The 23162-nt window shown below is 50.2% G+C and overlaps 1 protein-coding gene across 2 annotated transcripts in view; it reads right to left on the bottom strand.

The window, feature by feature from the left end:
- Window positions 1–21768, bottom strand: part of hhipl1 (HHIP-like 1) — a 63472-nt gene extending 41704 nt beyond the window's left edge. Inside the window, exon 1 of one of the 2 annotated variants that reach the window (XM_038822388.1) lies at window positions 21718–21768. In XM_038822388.1, the coding sequence (XP_038678316.1) occupies window positions 21718–21738 (21 nt within the window). In that variant the 5' untranslated portion in view covers window positions 21739–21768. Of the gene's footprint in view, window positions 1–11562; window positions 12265–21717 lie in introns of those variants that run through there. The other variant, XM_038822378.1, reaches the window with a different exon arrangement.
- Between the last annotated feature and the right edge of the window lie 1394 nt (window positions 21769–23162).

Here is a 23162-nt window from a genome sequence, read left to right as displayed (position 1 = left end):
AGGAACTCCTGCAGTGATGTCCTGGAGTTGAGATGATTGACCTCCAACCACCACAACCATCTTCCTTTGTTCCGGGTATGACTCCAACCAGCAGAGAGTTTCCCCCCTGATTCCCATTGACTCCAGTTTAGCTGCCTTGATGTCAAGGGCAGTCACTCTCACATCACCTCTGGCATTCAGCTCTTTTGCACATTTTGAATCAAGGTTGTAATGAGGTCAGGAGCTGTGTGACCCTGGTGGAACCCAAACTGAGCGTCTGTGCGCAGGTTATTGCTGAGTAAGTGCTGCTTGATAGCACTGAAAGCCCTGTTGATGACTCCTTCCATCACTTTGCTGATGATGGAAAGTAGGCTGATAGGGCGGTAATTGGCTGAGTTGGATTTGTCCTGTTTCTTGTGTATAGGACACACCTGGGCAATTATTCACATTACCGGCTAGATGCCAGTGTTGTAGCTGTACTGGAACAGCTTGGCTAGGGGTGCGGCAAGTTCTGGAGCACAAGCCTTCAGTCCAATTGCCGAGATATTGTCAGGGCCCATAGCCTTTGTTGCATCCAGTATTTTCAGCCATTTCTTGACATCATTTGGAGTGAATCGTATTGGCTGAAGACTGAATCTGTGATGCTGGTGACCTCCGGAGGAGACCGAGATGGATCATCCACTCGGCACTTCTGGCTGAAGATTGTTGCGAATGCCTCAGCCTTGTCTTTTGCACATATGAGCTGGGCTCCTCCATCATTGAGGATGGAGATATTTGTGGAGCCTCCTCCTCCAGTGAGTTTGATTGTCCACCACCATTCACGGCTGGATGTCGAGGACTGCAGATCTTAGATGTGATGCATTTGTTACGGAATTCCTTAGCTATGTCTATTACTTATTGTTTATGCTGTTTGACACGCAAGTAGTTCGGTGTTGTAGCTTCACCAGGTTGACACCTCAAAGGGTTTCACACAGTGGGGGAAGGAATTCTTAACCCAGCAAAGTATTCCAGACACAGTATGGAACAATCTTCACTCACAACGTTGCAAGATGCCCTGGGCAATGTTGAGTGAAAGGGTTTATTGAGTGGTGTTCAGAGACTATGAAGTGGGTAGGCTGAACTGTAACATGTATGTGATTGTTTACAGATTGAGTAGCTACGCTATAATATGGGATTGTGTCGAGTGATTTGCAGACAGTGCGTGTATGAGATTGTGTTTAGTGAGTTACCAATGTTGTAATGTGTGTGCGACTGTGGCTGGATTTGACAATAAGCATAATGGGGAGGCTAATAGTACTCATTGTCATTGAATTATAGAATGGTTAGAGCGCAGGGGCCATTCAGCTCAGCGTGTCTCTGCAAAAACAATTCAGCTGGTCCAACTTCCCTGCCTTTTTCCCCTTGCCCCGCACAACTTCTCTTCAGATAATAATTTGATTTATTTGACAGCCATGATTTATTGTGTCTCCTCAAACTCTCATGCAGTGCATTACAGATCCGAAAAAATAATTTCTCATGTTGCTTCTGGTTCTGTTGCCAATCACTTTCAATCAGTGTCCTCGGTTAGCAACCCTTATGAAAATATGAACAGTTTGCCCCTATCTGCTTTGCCGAGTCCACTAAGGAGTTTGGCCACCCTAACGTCCTGCAGCAGAGAAAGTGGCTATTCAGCCCATTGAATCTATGCTGACTTACTATAGAGCAGAGCACTCTGCCCCATTCCCTCACTCTGTCCCTGGACCCTTGCCCACTCCCATTTCAGGAGATAATTAGTCTCAGAAGGTTTATTTCACAAGTGTTTTAAAATAAATTGTCTCTTTTCCATATTAATCTGATCTGTATTTCCCAATCTTTAGATTGCCTTCTGCATATGTTTTAAATCTAATTTATATCTCCTGCTTTATTCTTCCAGGTTTAATCACTGCATGAAGACTTTTAAATCAGATTTGTCGAAGAGTTTTACTGTTTTGCGCCTGCTTTACAGGTGCCACAGATCCTCTGCAAAGCCCCCCGCCCCGCACTGAGACAGATGCTGGATAAGAGTATATTTCTGCCCTAAAGCTTGTGAAAATGTTTTTGGGTAGATATCAGCATATGGGTCAGTGCCAATCCTTTGCCACTGACTGCAAAATCTGGTCAGTGGGTTACGAAGGGCGCGATTCCCCGCAGAGGTTTCTAAGTGTGGTAGCGAACGGGAACTGCTGCGAGATTCCTGGTGCTCGGCCCAGCGAGGCTGGTAACTTTATTCAAAGTTAATTGGTCCACTTAACGAGACCCCACAGGCTTCTCGTCGCAAATGAAGGCTCGCCAGCTGATTCGCTCGCACCGCGTTCGCCAGGCTCCCACTAACAAGGTCGAGCAGCAATTACGCTGCACTTGCTCAGCCAACCCGTCAGCTCGCAACAACGGGGCCCAGGAGAGCTGCCTGGGACGAGGTGGCGGCGGCTGTGAGCTCCGGGAGTGTGACCAGGAGGACTGGCCTCCAGAGGAAAATAAAGATCAACCACCTACGCTGTGAGTAAACACCAATGCCTGGTGGAACTTCAAACTTCAGTTGTTATTGCCATACTGACTGACGCATCCCTCCCGCTGACCACATATCCATTCTCCCACAGGTTCTCCAGCCAATGGCGCCAGCCCATCCCTCCCCAGCCTCCCATTTCAGTGGGAAGTTCCGAGGATCGAGCCATCACAGCTGTTATCCCCACCCTCCACCAGCACAGATACACAGATCTTGGTCAGGCTTCGGGGGCACAATCTGGTGAGCACCGCACAGCTGCAGATGTACATCAGGTGGAGGCAGGAACCCCCCCCCCCCCCCCCCCCCCCCCACCCCGGGCGAGACAGCAGTCGGAGGGCTGCTGGAACCCAGGACCCAGCTGGGTCCCAGCCTGATGCTGAGCTTCTGGTACAGGGTTACCCGGAGCTGATGGAGATATCAGCATGTGGTCAGGACATTCAGAAGGAGATGTCAACCACAGTCCAGCAGATCCATAGCTGATTGGCGGAGTCCCGGAGACGACGGGCGCAGGAGGTGTCGCTGGCAATGCGTGGCACTGAGACCAACACTGCCAGGGCGGCGACCGCAGTGGACAGCCTGCTGCACGACGTTGGCACCTTTAGTGAAGGTGTCCAAGGCGTTGCACTGAGGGCGACGGCCATGGATTAGGGCATCGGCACTGAGGACCGAGTACCAGACTGACCTTGATGAGGTTATGCAGGACATGTTCCGCTCTCAGATGGGAACGGCCGATGCGCTGTGGAGCTTGTCCCGGTCACTGAGGGGCATCGCCGAGGCCATTGACACAGTGGTGTGGACCATGGGGAGCCACCAGGGCTGGCAGAGCCAGATGATGCAGGAGCAGTTGGTGCTTGAACCAGCTGCCCCTCTGTCCCAAGGTGAACCCCAGGACCCTATGGGCACTGACCAGGAGGAGGGACACTGGATGCCACCCAGACCTGTCCCATGGAGTGGCGACGACTGTGCATGTGCTGCCGACAAGTGCGCTGGAGCCCTCTAGCCTCAGAGCCCAGGAGGACACCCGGCAGAGCGTAGAAGGCCACAGGATAAGGTAAACAGCTGGCTGCCTCCACCTCTGATTTTCATCCTGATGTGGAGATGCCGGCGTTGGACTGGAGTGAGCACAGTAAGAAGTCTTACACCAGGTTAAAGTTCCACAGGTTTGTTTCAGACACTAGCTTTCGGAGCACAGCTCCTACCTCAGGTGAGGAAGGAGTTCACCAGTGTTCACTTGAGGAAGGAGCAGTGCTCCGAAAGCTAGTGTTTGAAACAAACCTGTGGGACTTTAACCTGGTGTTGTAAGACTCCTTACTGCTTTCATCCTGGTGTCATACCTAGATTTAACGGTAGAGCTAGGAGGGCCAAACACCACGAGGATCACTGAGGGCACCACGGGAGGGGTGATTGGTGGGAGGGTGGGCAACACCATCAGGAGAGTGGGGAATTGTAAAACACAGTAAATGCCCTTGACCACAACCAGTATGACGTCTCCTTGACTTTCTTCCACAATGCAGGTCGACCTCTGAACCCTTGACCCATCTCCCCGCGCATCCCCCCCCCCCCGCCGCCGGGTAGCCACATGGGCCTCATTGTACCGGAGACTTTGGTCTCCGACCTCCGTACTGCCGTCATTAGCCAGGTCCTCAGAGGGTATCCCTTATCCCCAAGAATCAACCACCCATCCTCGGGTGCTCCTCGAAGGGCAAAAAGGGCATCCATGACCTGTCGGATGCACCGTGGGCTGTGGCCTGTGAGATGCCACATAGGCCCCGCTCGAGCCCTGGAATGATCCCGAGGCATAAACGTTCAGTGCGGCAGTGACTTTGACCACTGAGAGCGGGTGACCTCCTTCACCATGTGGTGCCAAGTCCATGAGGACATGGCACAGATGCCGCACAGTCACCTTGTTGAGCCTCCTGAGGCATTCACTGTCCGTCATAGAACATAGAACATACATACAATGCAGAAGCAGGCAATTCGGCCCATCAAGTCTTAACCGACCTACTTAAGCCCACAAGTCTACCCTATCCCCCTAACCCAATAACCCCTCCTAACCGTTTTGGACACTAAGGGCAATTTATCACGGCCAATCCACCTAACCTGCACGTCTTTGGACTGTGGGAGGAAACCGGAGGACCCGGAGGAAACCCACGCAGACTCGGGGAGAATGTGCAGACTCCACACAGACAGTGACCGAGCAAGGAATCGAACCTGGTACCCTGGTGCCGTGATGCCACAGTGCTAACCACTATGCTACCGTGCTGCCCCATCTGTTCAAACGAGCAGCACACTTGTACAACCTGGCCTGTTGAGGGCCACCCACTCAGGGTCCCTCCCTGACCACATGGCCGGCCAAGACCTCAGGGTGTGGGGTGGGGTCTGGCACATGGGCCACTGCCTCATACATCAGCTGACGCTGCTGCTGCCGCCATGTCTGGCATCTGGCCGCCCCGCCTAGCAGCAGCACCACGAGGGCAAGTTCTGCTGGATCCAAAATCCCTGTCATAGCGTTCAATATCTGTTTAAACTAACGTGGCAGGGGGATAGGAACTGATGCAGGAAGTCGGAGTGAAGTAAGACGGGGCCAGAAACAAAAAGCAGTAAGGGGGAAAGTGTTAGGCAGAGAAGCCATAGTCAAAAATCAAAAAGGGCCACAGTACAAGGTACTGAGGAGAGTGTGAGAGGGGAGGTGGTCAATGCAGGTTTGAGGATGTTGTACCTAAATGTGTGCAGTATACGGAACAAGGTAAATGAGCTTGTTGCACACATTGAAATTGGCCGGTACGATGGTGTGGGCATCACAGAGACGTGGCCAGGGCCGGCTCACGGTACCGGCAACTCGGGCAGTCGCCCGGGGCGCCATGTGCTAGGGGGCGCCATCAAGGAGTGCGTGACAAATTATTTCATAATTTTTATGAAGTATTTATCTGACTGTTTTTAATTTATTTTACAACGCAGTGTCTATTTTTACGTGACTGTAAATCATTTTCTGTTGGCTATTTTTACTTGAATTCCGGTCAAGTCAAGTGCGGGACCCACGTAAAAATACAGCCCCTGGGCTAGGAAGCTATTATTTACGTACCACAGACGATTTTACAAACAGATGTGATCTCAATGTGAATATAGCTATTAGGTACACTTCTACCATTAAGTCGATGTCAGTAAGAAATAATATTTCAGAAAAACCAAATGCTGGTGTAAACCGTATAATATAGACGAAACTGAGAAAATTTAGTTATTAGATTAAAAGAACATAAACGTGACATGCCTAACTGCAACACAAATAATGCTAACTTTGTTCATGCTTATGATATTGATTAATGACCATCAAACTTACCGGAACTCTAGTGAAATTATTGTCAAACGTAATGATTACAAAATACGAAGAATTTTAGAGTATGTATAAGGGCGCCGAAGTTCAGCTTGCCCGGGGCGCCAGCAAACCTAGGACCATTTCTGGACATGGCTGCAAGGGGATCAGGGCTGGGATCTAAATATCCAAGGATATATGTCCTATCAAAAGGACAGGCAGATGGTTAAAGGGGGCGGGGTTGCATTGTTAGTGAGGAATGAAGTTAAATCGATAGCAAGGTGTGACATAGGATCAGAAGGCATAGAATCTGTGTGGGTAGAGTTGAGGAATCGCAAAGGTAAAAAGACCCTGATGGGAGTTATGTACAGGCCCCCTAGCAGTAGTCAGGATGTGGGGCAGAAAATAAATCAGCAGATAGAAAAGGCATATAAAAAGGCAATATTACAAGAATCATGGGGGACTTCGATATGCAGGTGGACTGGGAAAATCAGGTTGGTAGTGGATCCTAAGAAATGGAATCTGTGGAATGTCTAAGAGATGGTTTTTTGGAGCAGCTTGTGACCGAGCCGACTAGGGAACAGGCAATTCTGGATTTGGTGATGTGTACTGCAGCAGACTTGATTATGGAACCTTAAAGTGAAGGAACCCTTAGGGAGCAGTGACCACAATATGATAGGATTTACCCTGCAGTTTGAGAGAGAGAAGCTGCAATCAGATGTAATGGTATTACAATTAAATAAGGGTAATTACAAATACATGAGGGAGGAGCTGGCTAGAGTTGATTGGAAAAGGAGCCTAGCAGGGAAGACAGTGGAACGCAATGGCAGGAGTTTTGGGGGGTTATTCGGGAGGCACATCAGAAATTCATCCCAAGGAGGAGGAAATGCTAAGGGGAGGATAAGGCATCCATGGCTGATGAGGGAAGTCAAGGACAGCATAAAAATAGACATCGGACCACTGGAAAATGTGGCTGGAGAAGTAATAATAGGAAACAAAGAAATGGCAGACAAACTGAATAGTTACTTTGCATCAGTCTTCATGGTGGAAGACACCAGTGGGATGCCAGAGCTCCAGGAGAACCAGGGGGCAGAGGTGAGTTCAGTGACCATCACTAAGGAGAAGGTTCTGGGGAAACTGAAAGTCTGAAGGTGGATAAATCACCTGGACTGGATGGACTACACCCCAGGGTCCTAAAAGAGATAGCTGAGGAAATTGTGGAGGCATTGGTGATGATCTTTCAGGAATCATTGGAGGCAGGAAGGGTCCCAGAGGACTGGAAAGTGGCTAATGTAACACTGCTGTTTAAGAATGGAGGGAGGCAGAAGACAGGAAACTATAGGCCGGTTAGCCTGACTTTGGTCATTGGTAGGATTTTAGAGTCTGTTAATAAAGATGAGATCACAAAGTACTTGGAAGTGCATGGTAAAATAGGACTGAGTCAGCACGGCTTTGTCAAAGGGAGGTAGTGTCTAACAAATCTGTTAGAGTTCTTTGAGGAGGTAACAAGGAAGCTAGAGGAAGGAGAACCAGTGGACGTGGTTTATTTAGATTTCCAGAAGGCCTTTGACAAGGTGCTGCATCAGAGACTGTTAAATAAGTTAAAAGCCCATGGTGTTAAGGGTAAGATCCTGGCATGGGTAGAGAATTGGCTGACTGGCAGAAGGTGGAGAGTGGGGATAAAGGTGGGCGGTACTCTCCTCCCCCGCCGGGTGGGAGAATCGCCGGGGCGCCGCACGAATCGCGCCACGCTGCCCCGACACCCGCATGCGATTCTCACACCCTCCAAAACCAGCAGCACGCGAATCGCGCCAGGCCGCTCGAAGAATGGCCACAAACGGTGAGCGGTGATACTCCGGCCCGGATGGGCTGAGCGGCCGCACATAAACAGCCTAGTCCCGTCGGCGCCGTTCACACCTGTTCGCTGCCGGCAGGTACTCGTCGCGAAGGCTTGGGGGGGGGGGGGGCGGCCTGGGGGGGAGGGGGGGGGGGGGGGGGGGCCTCGTTCCTGGGGGGGGGGGCCCTCCGATGGGGTCTGGCCCGTGATCGGGGCTCACCAATCGGCGGCCCGGCCTCTCCCCCCGGGGCCTACTTCCTTCTGCGGCCAGCCCCAGAACCCCGGCGCCATGTTGGTGAGGGGCCGGAGCGCTCTGCGAGGTTACCGCGCATGCGCTAGTTGGCGCCGGCCTAACTGTGCATACGCGAGACCGAAGGTGCAGCGTCTTTTACGCAGCACCGGATCTCTGATGCCACGTCGAGGCCCCGCCCCCGTAAATCACGCGACGCCCCTGCTAGCCCCACGGAGGGGGAAGAATAGGGATCTGGGAACGGCCGCTGACGCCGGAGTAAAACATTCCAGTTTTTACTCCAGCGTCGGCACTTAGACTCCCGTTGGGACAATCCTTCCCGGTGTCTTTTTTTAGGATGGCAGCCGGTGACTAGTGTTGTGCCTCAGGGGTCTGTGCTGCGACCACAACTTTTCACAAATACATTACTGATCTGGAAGAAGGAACTGAAGGCACTGTTGCTAAGTTTGCAGATGATACAAAGATCTGTAGAGGGACAGGTAGTATTGAGGAAGCAAGGGGGCTGCAGAAGGACTTGGACAGGCTAGGAGAGCGGGCAAAGAAGTGGCAGATGGAATACAATGTGGAAAAGTGTGAGGTTATGCACTTTGGAAGGAGGAATTTAGGCATGGACTATTTTCTAAATGGAGAAATGTTTAGGATGTCAGAAGCGCAAAGGGACTTGGGAGTCCTTGTTCACGATTCTCTTAAGGTTAATGTGCAGGTTCAGTCGGCAGGTAAGAAGGCAAATGCAATGTTAGCATTCATGTTGAGTAGGCTAGAATACAAGACCAGGAATGTACTTCTGAGGCTGTATAAGGCTCAGGTCGGACCCCATTTGGAGTATTGTGAGCAGTTTTGGGCTCCATATCTAAGGAAGGTTGTGCTGGCCTTGGAAAGGGTCCAGAGGAGGTTCACAAGAATGATCCCTGGAATGAAGAACTTGTCGTATGAGGAACATTTGAGGACTCTGGGTCTGTACTCATTGGAGTTTAGAAGGATGAGAGGGGATCTTATTGAAACTTACAAGATACTGCGAGGCCTGGATAGAGTGGACGTGGAGAGGATGTTTGTAGGAAAAACTAGAACCAGTGGACACCGTCTCAGGCTAAAGGGACGATCCTTTAAAACAGAGATGAGGAGGAATTTCTTCAACCAGAGGGTGGTGAATCTGTGGAACTCTTTGCCGCGGAAGGCTGTGGGGGCCAAATCACTGAGTGTCTTTAAGGCAGAGAGAGAAGGGCAGCACGGTGGCGCAGTGGTTAGCATTGCTGCCTCACGGCGCCGAGGTCCCAGGTTTGATCCCGGCTCTGGGTCACTGTCCGTGTGGAGTTTGCACATTCTCCCCGTGTTTGCGTGGGTTTCGCCCCCACAACCCAAAGATATGCAAGGTAGGTCAATTGGCCACATTAAATTGCCCCTTAATTGGAGAAAATGAATTGGGTATTCTAAATTTGTTTTAAAAAAGGCAGAGATGGATTGGTTCTTGATCAATACGGGGACCTGGGGTTAGGGGGAGAAGGCAGGAAAATGAGGATGAGAAAATATCAGCCATGATTGAATGGCAGAGCAGACTTGATGGGCCGGTTGGGGGGTGGTGGTGGTGGTGGTGGAGGGGGGGGGGGGGGGGGGGGGGGGTTGCGCGTGTTGCAGGGTGCATAAAACTCTCCCCCCCTTCCACGACTCTAACTATTATCAGGTTGATTTTACTATTCCCGCTGCCGATGTTTGTGGTGAATCATGAACTACATTCCCTTATCTTATCAAAATTGTGGATTTTGTCCCTTCGCTGAACAATCTGCGAGTAGAAGCTAAGCCCCGCCTCCAGACACAGAAATAACTCTGATCAAAACTGCACGTGCCGTTTAATATTTAATTTCTCTGTCAACAAACCACATTCCATCTCGATGTGGATGTGACTTTAGTGAGCATGTTGGAGTTTGCCAATCGGGTTGCTGGCAACGGCATGTCTCACAAAGTTAAGATGTGTAGGGACTTGTTCTGCAGCAAAATCTTCTGCAATATTGATTCTTAAACCTTCACTTTAGCCCCTGAGCTCCAAATTGTAAAGGATATGTGTTCTAGATGTGGAAAAACAAGTAAATTATTTAATTAGATTTCTAAATTAAACTGCACTTCCTTTCACAATCTTGTTCGGAAAATATATTTTTATGAGATCTGCTGAGTATTTCCAACATTTTCTGTTTGTATTTGAGCTAAAGTTCTATGCCTGCTAGGCTAAATTAATTAATTGAACGATTAGACTTTTTATCTCTGGGAAGTGGGTTAAAATCCAGCCCAGTCAGATATAAATGAACACCTCGCCCTCGAATCGGAATAGACCCTTCACCCCTGGCACCTGGGTTCAAAATCCAAGCCAGGCTGGTTGGAGTCATAGCTATAAGATGAGAAAAAGCATTAGGAAGAAAATAATATTTAAATACGTATATAAAATCCAGGGCGGGATTCTCTGATCCTGTTCAACAGGCCAGTAGGTGCTGCGATCCTGCACTGCACAGGGGCCCAGCACGGCACTGGAGAGCTTCACGCTGCTCCAGCTGCCAATACCAGCGTCAGAACGGGCGCCGCAGGTCCATGCATGGGCGTTACGGCTGGCGCGAGTTTGCGCATGCGCACTATGGCCGGCGCGAGTTCGCGCATGCGCACTATGGCCGGCGCGAGTTCGTGCACGCGCGCTAGTTGCCTTCTCCGTGCCGGCCTCGACGCAACATGGCGGAGAGCTACAGGGGCCCAGTGCAGAGGAACATAGGCCCCTACCAGAATAAGCCCACCCGCCGATTGGTAGGCCCTGATCGCGAGCCAGGCCACCATGGAGGCGCCCCCCCCGGGGTCGATTCCCCCCTCCTCCCCACCAGGCCGCCCCCCCTGCAACCTGAACGCTGAGGTCCCACTGGGTAGGACCACACGTGAACGGCGTCGGCAGGACTTGGCCTAACTCGGCGGGCACTCGGCCCATCGTGCGCGGAGAATCGCCGGGGGGGGGGGGCGCAGAGAGTGGCCCCCGACCGGTGCCGCGCCAACTGCGACCGGAGAATCGGCGGACCGGCGTCAGGGCGGCATCGTGTGAATCGCGCCCCCCCCCCTCCGCGATTCTCTGACCCAGTGCGAGGTCGGAATGTCCCGCCCACAGTTCCTACACTGTCTTTAGGGTTTAATATTGAATCCTATGTAACCAATTTGTGTCACTGCCTTTTTCTGTTCCATGAAACATATGAGAAAATGTGAAGGGGAGAAGTTTATCTAACTCAGTTAATCTATCCTGAACTGAAGGATGGGAATTTGACATCTGAATATCACTGGATACCATTGGCCAACGTGAGCCAGTGAGGACGGGGGTAATAGGAAGCAAGGGTGTGAAAGGTTATCGAGGGTAGGCGGGATGTCGGGTTGAAGCTACATCAGACCAGCCATGATCTTATTGAACGGCGGGGCAGGCTCGAGGAGCCGAGTGACCTCCTCCTAATTTGTCTGTCCATATATATGTACCCACATTTGTAACAGGTAAGTGGATCTTGTTATAATTTAGGAGATGGACAGTACAGATTTACAAGAGCATAGCTTGTGGAGGATGGAAGTTGGGAGAGTTCTCGTGAGAGCATTGGAGTTGTTGAGTCCGGTTGAAACAAAATTACAGGTTATCATAACATCCAATTAAAGTCACTTACCCCGCACAGAATATCCTGGATGTACGCAGCACATGTGGCATACAGGGAGTAGTCAAAATTATCCATGATTCTGTAGAAACGATTCATGATTTCCCTATCTTTGGTGGAGTCACAGCAACCAAACTGACTGTACATTGTACAGAATGACAAACCTTTCACTGGCCGGAAAGGAGGCTTAAAGTCCAAGCACTGGGGGTGACCTTTCACTAGCAATTCAGGAAATATAATAGGAATAAGGAGGGTAAGGAATTGCCACCCCCAGTCATGCCTGTGTTTACCACATGCCATACCTGCCTCTGGTTCCAGCTTGAGTAAAAGGAGGCGATCAGTGACACACAGACAGGTTCACTGCCTAAACTGGATCTCTGAAAATAAAAATTCTAGAATGAGGATATGGACTACGTACTTTGTCCTGGTTCATTGGACAGCCTCAGCCTCTCACAGCAGCACTAGACACTGTCAGGTCAGATGATCTTTAAACTTTTTGTTATCTGCCGACATGTGCTGCACAAAGCAAATGGAACTCTGCAACAACAACAAAAAGTGCTGAGTTTCTGACAGTTCAGATATAACTACTCTTAATTGCAGATGTCTGACTAAACACTCAGCAATGTTTGACCCGCCTTAAAGTGATTCCTGTTTTGCCATTCCGCAGGCAATCATGATCCTGTTTACTTGTAAGTTCTCCCTCTTTTTAAGACACATTTGAAAATTGCTACTTGTCCAGGTTTAGGAGTTGTTTGGACTATATTAGATATGTGTTGGATTTCTATGCTCCTCGGCTGGGACGAGGAGAGCAATACTATATCGGAACACCCAACTGGGTGGAGGACCAAAGCACCTTTGTTTCATTAAAGCAGAAAGGCAGGCAAAAGAGACAGAGGGGGAAAAAAAGCAACAGAGAAGGCAGGGAGACAAAATAATAGAGAAAAGAGAAAGAGAAATAAAAGCAAAAAGTAGATAAGATAGAAAGGGTACAGAGTAGCTGGAGCGTTTCAGCTAGTAAGAGAAGTTGGTTTGCCGGGGTTGTTGTCCTTGGAGGAGAGAAGGCTGACGGGGCGATCTGATTGTGGTGTACAAAATTCTGAGGGACACAGATATGGTAGATGGTAAACAAAATTCCCCTTAATAGAAGGGTTAGTATCCAGGGGACATAGATTTACGGTAAGGAGCAGGATATCTAGACGGGATTTGAGGAAACACTTTTTCGCCCAGACAGAAGGTGGTGGGATCTCTCTGCCGAAAAGGGTGGTAGAGGCAGGAACCTTCAGAACATTTAAGAAGCATTTAGATAAGCAGTTGAAATGCCGTAGTGAACAACGCTACGAACCAGGTCTTGAAAATGGGATCAGAATAGACAGGTGTTTAATGGCTGGCACAGACACGGTGGGCCAAACTGACTCTTTCTGTGCTGTAAAACCCTCAAAGAAACAATATTTAAAATGGAAATGCAAAGAAAAAGAATTGCACGGTTCTCGAGATTGCCGGCCCAATGAGAAAAAATAGATGAGAAACAGGTTATATGGTAGACACTTAAATCAAAATTTAGCAAGCAATGCTTCTTCCCAAAACACTCTCTGTAGGGTGGTAATTTTCAGGTACCAACATGCAAAACCTGAACCTATTGCTTTTTTTGCTAAATTTAGAGTACTCAATTCATTCTTTTCATTAAGGGGCAATTTAGCATGGCCAATCCACCTACCCTGCACATCTTTGGGTTGTGGAGGCGAAACCCACGCAAACACGGGGAGAATGTGCAAACTCCGCACAGACGGTAACCCAGAGCCGGGATTGAATCTGGGACCTTGGCGCCGTGAGGCAGCAGCGCTAACCCATTGCGCCACCGTGCTGCCCTGAGCCTATTGTTGCTGGACGTAGAGTGGATTAACCACTGATTCTTAAAGAACTACTACAAACTGCTTTGAAAGCAACCCATTGATTATTACACAGAAGGAAAGCTTCTAACCCCGTTATGCCCCCCCCCCCCCCCCCCGCCCCCTCACCTCCCACCTACACTTGATCAACAAACTACTTGCCAATGCTTGTTCAATGCTGGCAGCTCACCAATTAAACATGAAAATGGTTCATGTTTCTCCAGCCACCTCCTGGTCAATACCCACCATGCATGAAACTGATCCCGTGAAAAACGGAGAAATATAGGGTAGTGACAGAATTACAGGGAAAAGTCAGGAATGCTGGAATATTAGACAAATAACAGAACAACTTGCAACATGACTAACACAATAAAACATCCCAAGGTGCTTCACAGAAGTGTTATCAATCTAAATGTGATACCAAATCATATAAGAGGATAATTAGCACAGATGACTAATAGCTTGGTCAAAGAAGTAGATTTAAGGAGTATGTAAATGGAAGAAAGAGGCAGAGAAGTGGAGAGGTTTGGGAAGGAGAACTAGTCCCCAGGTAACAGCCGCCAAAAATGGAGCAATTGAAATTGAGTATGTTCAGATCCAGCAGTAGAGGACACCTACAGCCCAGAGCCAGTCTTCAGCCAATTAACTCCACATGCTATCAAGGAATGACTGAAGGCACAGGATACTGCCATCGCTACAGGCCCTGACATCATTACAGAAATATTACTGAAGCTTTCTGCTCCAGAATTATAACATAGAACATAGAACATTACAGCGCAGTACGGGCCCTTCGGCCCTCGATGTTGCGCCGACCTGTGAAACCATCTGAAGCCTATCTGACCTACACTATTCCATTTTCATCCATAGTCTATCCAGTGACCACTTAAATGCCCTTAAAGTTGGCGAGTCTACTACTGTTGCAGGCAGGGCGTTCCACACCCCTACTACTCTCTGAGTAAAGAAACTGCCTCTGACATCTGTCCTATATCTACCACCCCTCAATTTAAAGCTATGTCCCCTCGTGTTGGTCATCACCATCCGAGGAAAAAGACTCTCACTGTCCACCCTATCTAACCCTCTGACGGACTTCCGGTGGCTGTGATGGATCAGTAAGCCACACATCTGGGAGCTCCCGTTTTAAAGAGATTTTTCGGCTCTTTTGAGAGCCCAAAACGGAAATTTTTCGACGTCTCCCGGTGGGGGAAGGTGTGCTGAACGACTTTCCCTGCAGTCCATGACTCGAACTCGGAGTGGAAAGGGGGGAAAAAACAGCAGCAGCTCCTCAGAAAAAACGGGGGAAGGGATCCAAGATGGCCGCCGACAGAGCTCCAGAGGAATGGAGACTCTGGGCCCAGGAACAACAAACTGATCTCCTGCGCTGCTTTAAAGAATTCAAGGATGAAGTACTGAGCTCTCTGCAGGAAACGAACAGAAGGCTGTCAGAGATTCAGTCCACCCAGGGTGCTGCCATCAAGAAGTTGCAGACGCAGGCCATTGAACGAGAGGAGGAGGCCGTGGTCCTCGTGAGTAAGGTGGAGGGGCACGAAGCACTCCACAAGAAGTGGCAGGAACGCTTTGAGGAGCTGGATCACCGCATGAGGCGGAAAAACCTGCGGATCTTGGGCCTTGCAGAGGGGCTGGAGGGATCGGACCTGACAGCCTATGTGGCTGTAATGCTGAATTCGCTAGTGGGGGCCGGATCTCTCCATCTGCCCTTGGAGCTGGAGGGAGCGCAGAGGGTGCTGGCCAGGAGGCCCAAGGAAGATGAACCCCCGCGTGCGGTGCTGGTGAGGTTCCACCGGTTCAGTGATCGGGAGTGCGTGCTGCGCTGGGCCAAGAAGGTGAAGAGCAGCAATTGGGAGAATGTGGTAGTGCGGATCTACCAGGACTGGAGTGCGGAGGTGGCTAAGCGACGGTCCGGATTTAATCGGACGAAAGACGTGCTTTATAGAAAAAAGATAAAGTTCGGAATGTTGCCGCCCGCGCGCCTGTGGGTAACTTATTCGGACCGGCATTATTATTTCGATTCCCCGGAGGAGGCGTGGGCCTTCGTGCGGACGGAGAAACTGGACTTGAACTAGGGGTTGGGGGTTGCGAGGTCAGCTGTAAGATATTAGTGCTGGATTCTGCTGTTGCTGTGTTCTCTTTTTCTTCTGTTGTTTTCTTCTTGTTTTAGTACTTTTGCAATTTTGATATGGTTATTTACGGAGGGGTTGTTCTGCTATGTTTTTGTTTTTGTGCTGTGGGACATTGTCTGGGCTGTGTATCTTGAGGGGAGGGTCGGGGGGGTATGTTGTATTCTATGCCGGAGTGGGGGTATGGAGTGGGGCTGATATTTGGGAGCTGCGTCAGAAGGGTGTGGTGGGGCAGTGCAAAAGCGCGGGCTTTCCTCTGGTTTCCCGTGCTGCGGGGCTGGGGGGTGGAGATGGTGACGGGGGAGGCGGGGCCTTAACTGGTTCTTCCCCGCGCTGGAGCGGTGCCAGGAGGAGGGATAGATTGGGGGATGATCCCACTTCGGGAGGGGTCGGGCTATTGGCGGGAGTTTCCGGGGTCAGCAGAAGTTAGCTGACCCACAGAAGTACAATGGAGGACGGTTCGCGGCTGGGAGGGTTCCTAGCCTGGGGGGGAAGGGAGGGGGGGAAAGGGGAATACCGGGTTGCTGCTGGTAGGGTCAAGAAGGAGCTGGTGGGGGCTGAGGGGACAGAGGTGAGGGGTTGTCGCTATGGGGACGGGGTCGAGCAGGGGGTGCTGGCCTGGGGCGGGCAGTCAACGGGCTATGGCTAGCCGACGGGGGAGGGGGGCGGGACGCCCTCTGATCCGGTTGGTCACCTGGAATGTGAAAGGGTTGAATGGGCCGGTGAAGCGGTCGAGGGTACTGGCTCACCTGAAGGGGCTAAAGGCGGATGTGGCAATGCTTCAGGAGACCCACCTGAAGGTGGCGGACCAGGTCCGCCTGAGGAAGGGATGGGTGGGGCAGGTTTTCCACTCGGGGTTGGATGTGAGGAACCGGGGAGTGGCGATTCTGGTGGGGAAAAATGTGTTGTTTGAGGCATTGGAGGTGGTGGCGGATAAGGGGGGTAGGTATGTGATGGTTAGGGGCAGGCTACAAGGAGAGAAGGTGGTACTGGCTAGTGTGTATGCCCCAAATTGGGACGATGCGGGCTTTATGAGGCGTATGTTGGGACGGATCCCGGATCTGGAGGCGGGAGGTCTGATCATAGGGGGGGACTTTAATACGGTGTTGGATCCTTCACTGGATCGGTCCAGCTCTAGGACGGGTAGGAGGCCGGCGGCGGCCAAGGTACTGAGAGGGTTTATGGACCAGATGGGTGGGGTGGATCCATGGAGGTTTGTAAGGCCGAGGGCACGCGAGTACTCTTTCTTCTCCCACGTACATAGGGTCTACTCTCGGATAGATTTCTTCGTGGTGAGTAGGGGACTGATTCCGAGAGTGGAGGAGGCCGAGTATTCGGCCATTGCAATCTCCGACCACGCTCCGCATTGGATAGAGTTGGAGATGGGAGAGGTGCGAGACCAACGTCCGTTGTGGCGGTTGGATGTGGGGTTGTTGGCGGAGGAGGAGGTGTGTAGGAGGGTCCGGGCAAGTATCGAAGGGTACCTTGAGGTGAATGATACGGGGGAGGTTCAGGTGGGGATGGTCTGGGAAGCCCTGAAGGCAGTAATTCGTGGGGAGCTGATATCCATCCGGGCACACAGGGAGAGGAGCGAGAGGAGTGAGAGGGATAGACTGGTGGGAAAGATGCTGGAGGTGGACAGGAGGTATGCAGAGGCACCAGAGGAGGGACTGTTGGGGGAGAGGCGCAGCCTGCAGGCTAAATTTGATTTGCTGACCACTAGAAAGGCGGAGGCACAGTGGAGGAAGGCACAAGGGGCAGTGTACGAACATGGTGAAAAGGCGAGTAGGATGCTGGCTCATCAGCTGCGTAAGCGGGATGCGGCTAAGGAGATTGCTGGAGTGAGAGATAAGAGTGGGAATGTGGTGCGGAAGGGGGTAGAGGTGAATGAGGTCTTCAAGGATTTTTACGGGGAACTGTACCGGTCGGAGCCAACGGGGGAGAGGAGGGGAATGGAGAGGTTCCTTGACGGGCTTTCTTTCCCGAAGGTGCAGGAGGAGAAGGTGGAGGGGTTGGGTGCGCCGATTGAGCTGGAGGAGCTAGTTAAGGGGATCGGGCAGATGCAGTCAGGGAAGGCACCAGGGCCGGATGGGTTCCCGGTGGAATTTTATAAAAAGTTTGTGGATCTAGTGGGCCCCTTGCTGGTGCGAACACTCAATGAAGCGTGGGAGAGGGGGACTTTGCAGTCGACGATGTCACGGGCGCTGATCTCGTTAATCTAACCCTCTGACTATCTTATATGTCTCTATTAAGTCACCTCTCAGCCTTCTCCTCTCTAACGAAAACAACTTCAAGTCCCTGAGCCTTTCCTCGTAAGACCTTCCATCCATACCAGGCAACATCCTAGTAAATCTCCTCTGAACCTTTTCCAAAGCTTCCACATCCTTCCTATAATGTGGTGACCAGAACTGCACGCAGTACTCCAGGTGCGGCTGCACCAGAGTTATATACAGCTGCAGCATGACCTTGTGGCTCCGAAACTCAATCCCCCTGCTGATAAAGGCTAGCACACCATATGCCTTCTTAACAGCCCTATTAACCTGGGTGGCAACTTTCAGGGATTTATGTACCTGGATGCCAAGATCTCTCTGTTCATCTACACTACCAAGAATCTTGCCATTAGCCCAGTACTCTGCATTCCTGTTACTCCTTCCAAAGTGAACCACCTCACATTTTTCCACATTAAACTCCATCTGCCACCTCTCAGCCCAGCTCTGCAGCTTATCTATGTTCCTCTGTATCCTATAACATCCTTCAGCACTATCCACAACTCCACCGACCTTCGTGTCATCTGCAAATTTACTAACCCATCCTTCTACACCCTCTTCCAGGTCATTTATAAAAATGACAAACAGCAGTGGCCCCAAAACAGATCCTTGCGGTACACCACTAGTAACTGAACTCCAGGATGAACATTTGCCATCAACCACCACCCTCTGTCTTCTTTCAGCTAGCCAATTACTGATCCAAACCGCTAAATCACCTTCAATTCCATACTTCCTTATTTTCTGCAATAGCCTACCGTGGGGAACCTTATCAAACGCCTTACTGAAATCCATATACACCACATCAACCGCTTTACCCTGATCCACCTGTTTGGTCACCTTCTCAAAAAACTCAATAAGGTTTGTGAGGCATGACCTACCCTTCACTAAACCGTGTTGACTATCGCTAATCAACTTGTTCTTTTCAAGATGATTATAAACCCTATCTCTTATAACCTTTTCCAACATTTTACCCACAACCGAAGTGAGGCTCACAGGTCTATAATTACCAGGGTTGTCTCTACTCCCCTTCTTGAACAAGGGGACAACATTTGCTATCCTCCAGTCTTCCGGCACTATTCCTGTCGACAAAGACGACATGAAGATCAAGGACAAAGGCTCTGCAATCTCCTCCCTGGCTTCCCAGAGAATCCTAGGATAAATCCCATCTGGCCCAGGGGACTTATCTATTTTGACATTTTCCAAAATTGCTAACACCTCCTCCTTTTGAACCCCAATTCCATCTAGCCTGGTCGACTGAACCTGAGTATTCTCCTCGACAACATTGTCTTTCTCCAGTGTAAACACTGATGAAAAATATCCATTTAACGCTTCCCCTATCTCCTCTGATTCCACACACAACTTTCCACTACTATCCTTGATTGGCCCTAATCTTACTCTAGTCATTCTTTTGTTCTTGATATACCTATAGAAAGCCTTAGGGTTTTCCTTGATCCTATCCGCCAACGACTTTTCGTGTCCTCTCCTCGCTCTTCTTAACTCTCCCTTTAGGTCCTTCCTGGCTAACTTGTAACTCTCAAGTGCCCTAACTGAGCCTTCATGTCTCATCCTAACATAAGCCTCCTTCTTCCTCTTGACAAGTGCTTCAACTTCCTTAGTAAACCACGGTTCCCTTGCTCGACAACTTCCTCCCTGCCTGACAGGTACATACTTATCAAGGACATGCAGTAGCTGTTCCTTGAAAAAGCTCCACATTTCGATTGTACCCATCCCCTGCAGTTTCCTTCCCCATCCTATACATCCTAAATCTTGCCGAATAGCATCATAATAGCCTTTCCCCCAGCTATAATTCTTGCCTTGCGGTATATACCTATCCCTGCCCATTGCTAAAGTAAACATAACCGAGTTGTGATCACTATCACCAAAGTGCTCACCTACATCTAAATCTAACACCTGGCCGGGTTCATTACCCAGTACCAAATCCAATGTGGCCTCGCCCCTTGTTGGCCTGTCTACATACTGTGTCAGAAAACCCTCCTGCATACACTGTACAAAAACTGACCCATCTATAGTACTCGAACTATAGTATTTCCAGTCAATATTTGGAAAGTTAAAGTGCCCCATAACAACTACCCTGTTACTCTCGCTCCTGTCGAGAATCATCTTTGCAATCCTTTCCTCTACATCTCTGGAACTATTCGGAGGTCTATAGACAACTCCTAACAGGGTGACCTCTCCTCTCCTGTTCCTAACCTCGGCCCATACTACCTCAGTAGACGAATCCTCAAACGTCCTTTCTACCGCCGTAATACTTTCCTTGATTAACAATGCCACACCCCCCCCCTCTTTTACCATCTTCTCTGTTCTTACAGAAACATCTAAATCCTGGAACCTGCAACAACCATTCCTGTCCCTGCTCTACCCATGTCTCCGAAATCGCCACAACACCAAGATCCCAGGTACCAACCCATGCTGCAAGCTCACCCACCTTATTCCGGATGCTCCTGGCGTTGAAGTAGACACACTTCAAACCAGCGTCTTGCTTGCCGGTGCTCTCTTTCGAACTTTTAACACTATCCCTGACCTCACTACTCTCAACATCCTGTACACTGGGACTACAATTTAGGTTCCCATCCCCCTGCTGAATTAGTTTAAACCCCCCCGAAGTGCACTAGCTAATCTCCCCCCCAGGATATTGGTACCCCTCTGGTTCAGGTGAAGACCATCCTGTTTGTAGAGGTCCCACCTACCCCAGAATGAGCCCCAATTATCCAGGAAACCAAAACCCTCCCTCCTGCACCATCCCTGTAGCCACGTGTTCAACTCCTCTCTCTCCTTATTTCTCACTTCGCTAGCACGTGGCACGGGTAACAACCCAGAGATAAAAACTCTGTTTGTTCTAGCTCTCAGCTTCCACCCTAGCTCCCTGAATTTCTGTCTCAAATCCCCATCTCTCTTCCTACCTATGTCGTTGGTACCTATGTGGACCACGACTTGGGGCTGCTCCCCCTCCCCCTTAAGGATCTCAAAAACACGGTCAGAGACATCACGAACCCTGGCACCTGGGAGGCAACACACCAACCGTGAATCTCTTTCGTTCCCACAGAACCTCCTGTCTGTTCCTCTAACTATGGAGTCCCCAATGTCAAGTGCTCTGATCCTCTTCTCCCTTCCCTTCTGAGCAACAGGGACAGACTCTGTGCCAGAGACCTGTGCCCTATTGCTTACCCCTGGTAAGTCGTCCCCCGCAACAGTATCCAAAACGGTATACTTGTTATAGAGGGGAACGACCACAGGGGATCCCTGCACTGCCTGCCGGTTCCCTCTCCCTCCCCTGACGGTAACCCATCTACCTTCTTCTTTTACCTGAGGTGTGACTACCTCCCTATAACTCCTCTCAATAACCTCCTCCGCCTCCCGAATGATCCGAAGTTCATCCAGCTCCAGCTCCAGGTCCCTAACGCGGTTCTCGAGGAGCTGGAATTAGCTGCACCCTTAGCCAAGCTGTTCCACATATATAACACTGGCATCTACCCAGCAATGCGGAAAAGGGCCTAGGTATATCCTGTCCACAAAAAGCAGGACAAATCCAATCTGACCAATTACCACCCTTTCAGTCTGCTCTCGACTATCAACAAAGTGATGGAAAGGGTCAATAGTGCTATCAAGCAGCACTTCCTCAGCATTAACCTGCTCACTGCGCTCAGTTGGGTTCGGCCAGGGTCACTTCCTTGGAGCTCCCCTCCAAGGTGTTCTCATGAGAGGCTGGAGAGGGGGGGGCCACCTGGGATGTGCCGTGTCGTCGGCTCGAGGATTTGTGAGAGAATGGACATGTGGTGAGTGAGAGGGATGGGTCAGTCAGTAAGGCAATGACAACTCATGTTTGACAGGTCCTCCGTGTAGAACCCGGTGGTTTCTCACCTCTGTGGTGTCCACCAACATCTGCGTGGGTGCCCGCCCTAACCTCAGCCACCCCAGTCACCTTGAAGGAAGTGAGGATTCTTATGTCTGGCACCGCACCACCAGTCAGGGCCCCCTCCTGACGGTTGTGGGAGAGATTTTCCTGAGGAGACTCAGAGAGGGCATCGTTAGACACATGTGTGGCTCACAGTGGTGGGAGGGGGGGGTCTGAAGGGAGGGTTGGGGGGTCTGAAGGGAGGGTTGGTGGGGTTGAAGGGAAGGGGGTGAAGGTAGGCTTGGGGGTTGCAGAGGGGGTGGTGGTGGTTGGGGCAGCGGAGGGGATATGCATACATATAAATCTTTGAAGGTAACAGGACAGTATAAAAACGTATGCTGGAAATGTAAGAATCTGAAAGCTGCTGGTACATATCTGTCTGCACTGTCACACACAATAGGGAGGCGGTGTTGGAGTGGTAACAATAGGGAGGCAGTGTTGGAGTGGTAACAATAGGGAGGCAGTGTTGGAGTGGTAACAATAGGGAGGCAGTGTTGGAGTGGTAACAATAGGGAGGAGGTGTTGGAGTGGTAACAATAGGGAGGCAGTGTTGGAGTGGTAACAATAGGGAGGCGGTGTTGGAGTGGTAACAATAGGGAGGCAGTGTTGGAGTGGTAACAATAGGGAGGCAGTGTTTGAATGGTAACAATAGGGAGGCAGTGTTTGAATGGTAAGAATAGGGAGGCAGTGTTGGAGTGGTAACAATAGGGAGGCAGTGTTTGAGTGGTAACAATAGGGAGGCAGTGTTGGAGTGGTAACAATAGGGAGGCAGTGTTTGAGTGGTAACAATAGGGAGGCGGTGTTGGAGTGGTAACAATAGGGAGGCAGTGTTGGAGTGGTAACAATAGGGAGGCAGTGTTTGAATGGTAACAATAGGGAGGCAGTGTTGGAGTGGTAACAATAGGGAGGCAGTGTTTGAGTGGTAACAATAGGGAGGAGGTGTTGGAGTGGTAACAATAGGGAGGCAGTGTTGGAGTGGTAACAATAGGGAGGCAGTGTTGGAGTGGTAACAATAGGGAGGCAGTGTTGGAGTGGTAACAATAGGGAGGCAGTGTTTGAGTGGTAACAATAGGGAGGCAGTGTTTGAGTGGTAACAATAGGGAGGCAGTTGTTTTTTAAATTCACCTATATGTTTTAGAATTCCCTTTATACCAAAGAACCTTACGGGCCAATATTCTAAAAACCGCGAACAGGGAACTACCTCCCTGACTCCAGTACAGGCCTCTGAGAGTGCTAATCGGGTCAAACTCTCCTTTCAAGTTATCCCCCGGTATAACTCCTACCTTCACTGAAGAATTTTACTTACTTACCCCTTAATGGCATTGATGTCCAGGGTCCTGCGTTCTTAAGGAAGTGAAGTAAGCTAATAACCACTTTTTCAGGTTAAATTATTTTATTATTAACATACTCT

This window comes from Scyliorhinus canicula, chromosome 2, assembly GCF_902713615.1.
Source record: "Scyliorhinus canicula chromosome 2, sScyCan1.1, whole genome shotgun sequence".
NCBI classification, from domain to species: Eukaryota; Metazoa; Chordata; class Chondrichthyes; order Carcharhiniformes; family Scyliorhinidae; genus Scyliorhinus; species Scyliorhinus canicula.
This window is presented reverse-complemented; position numbering and strand designations above follow the sequence as displayed.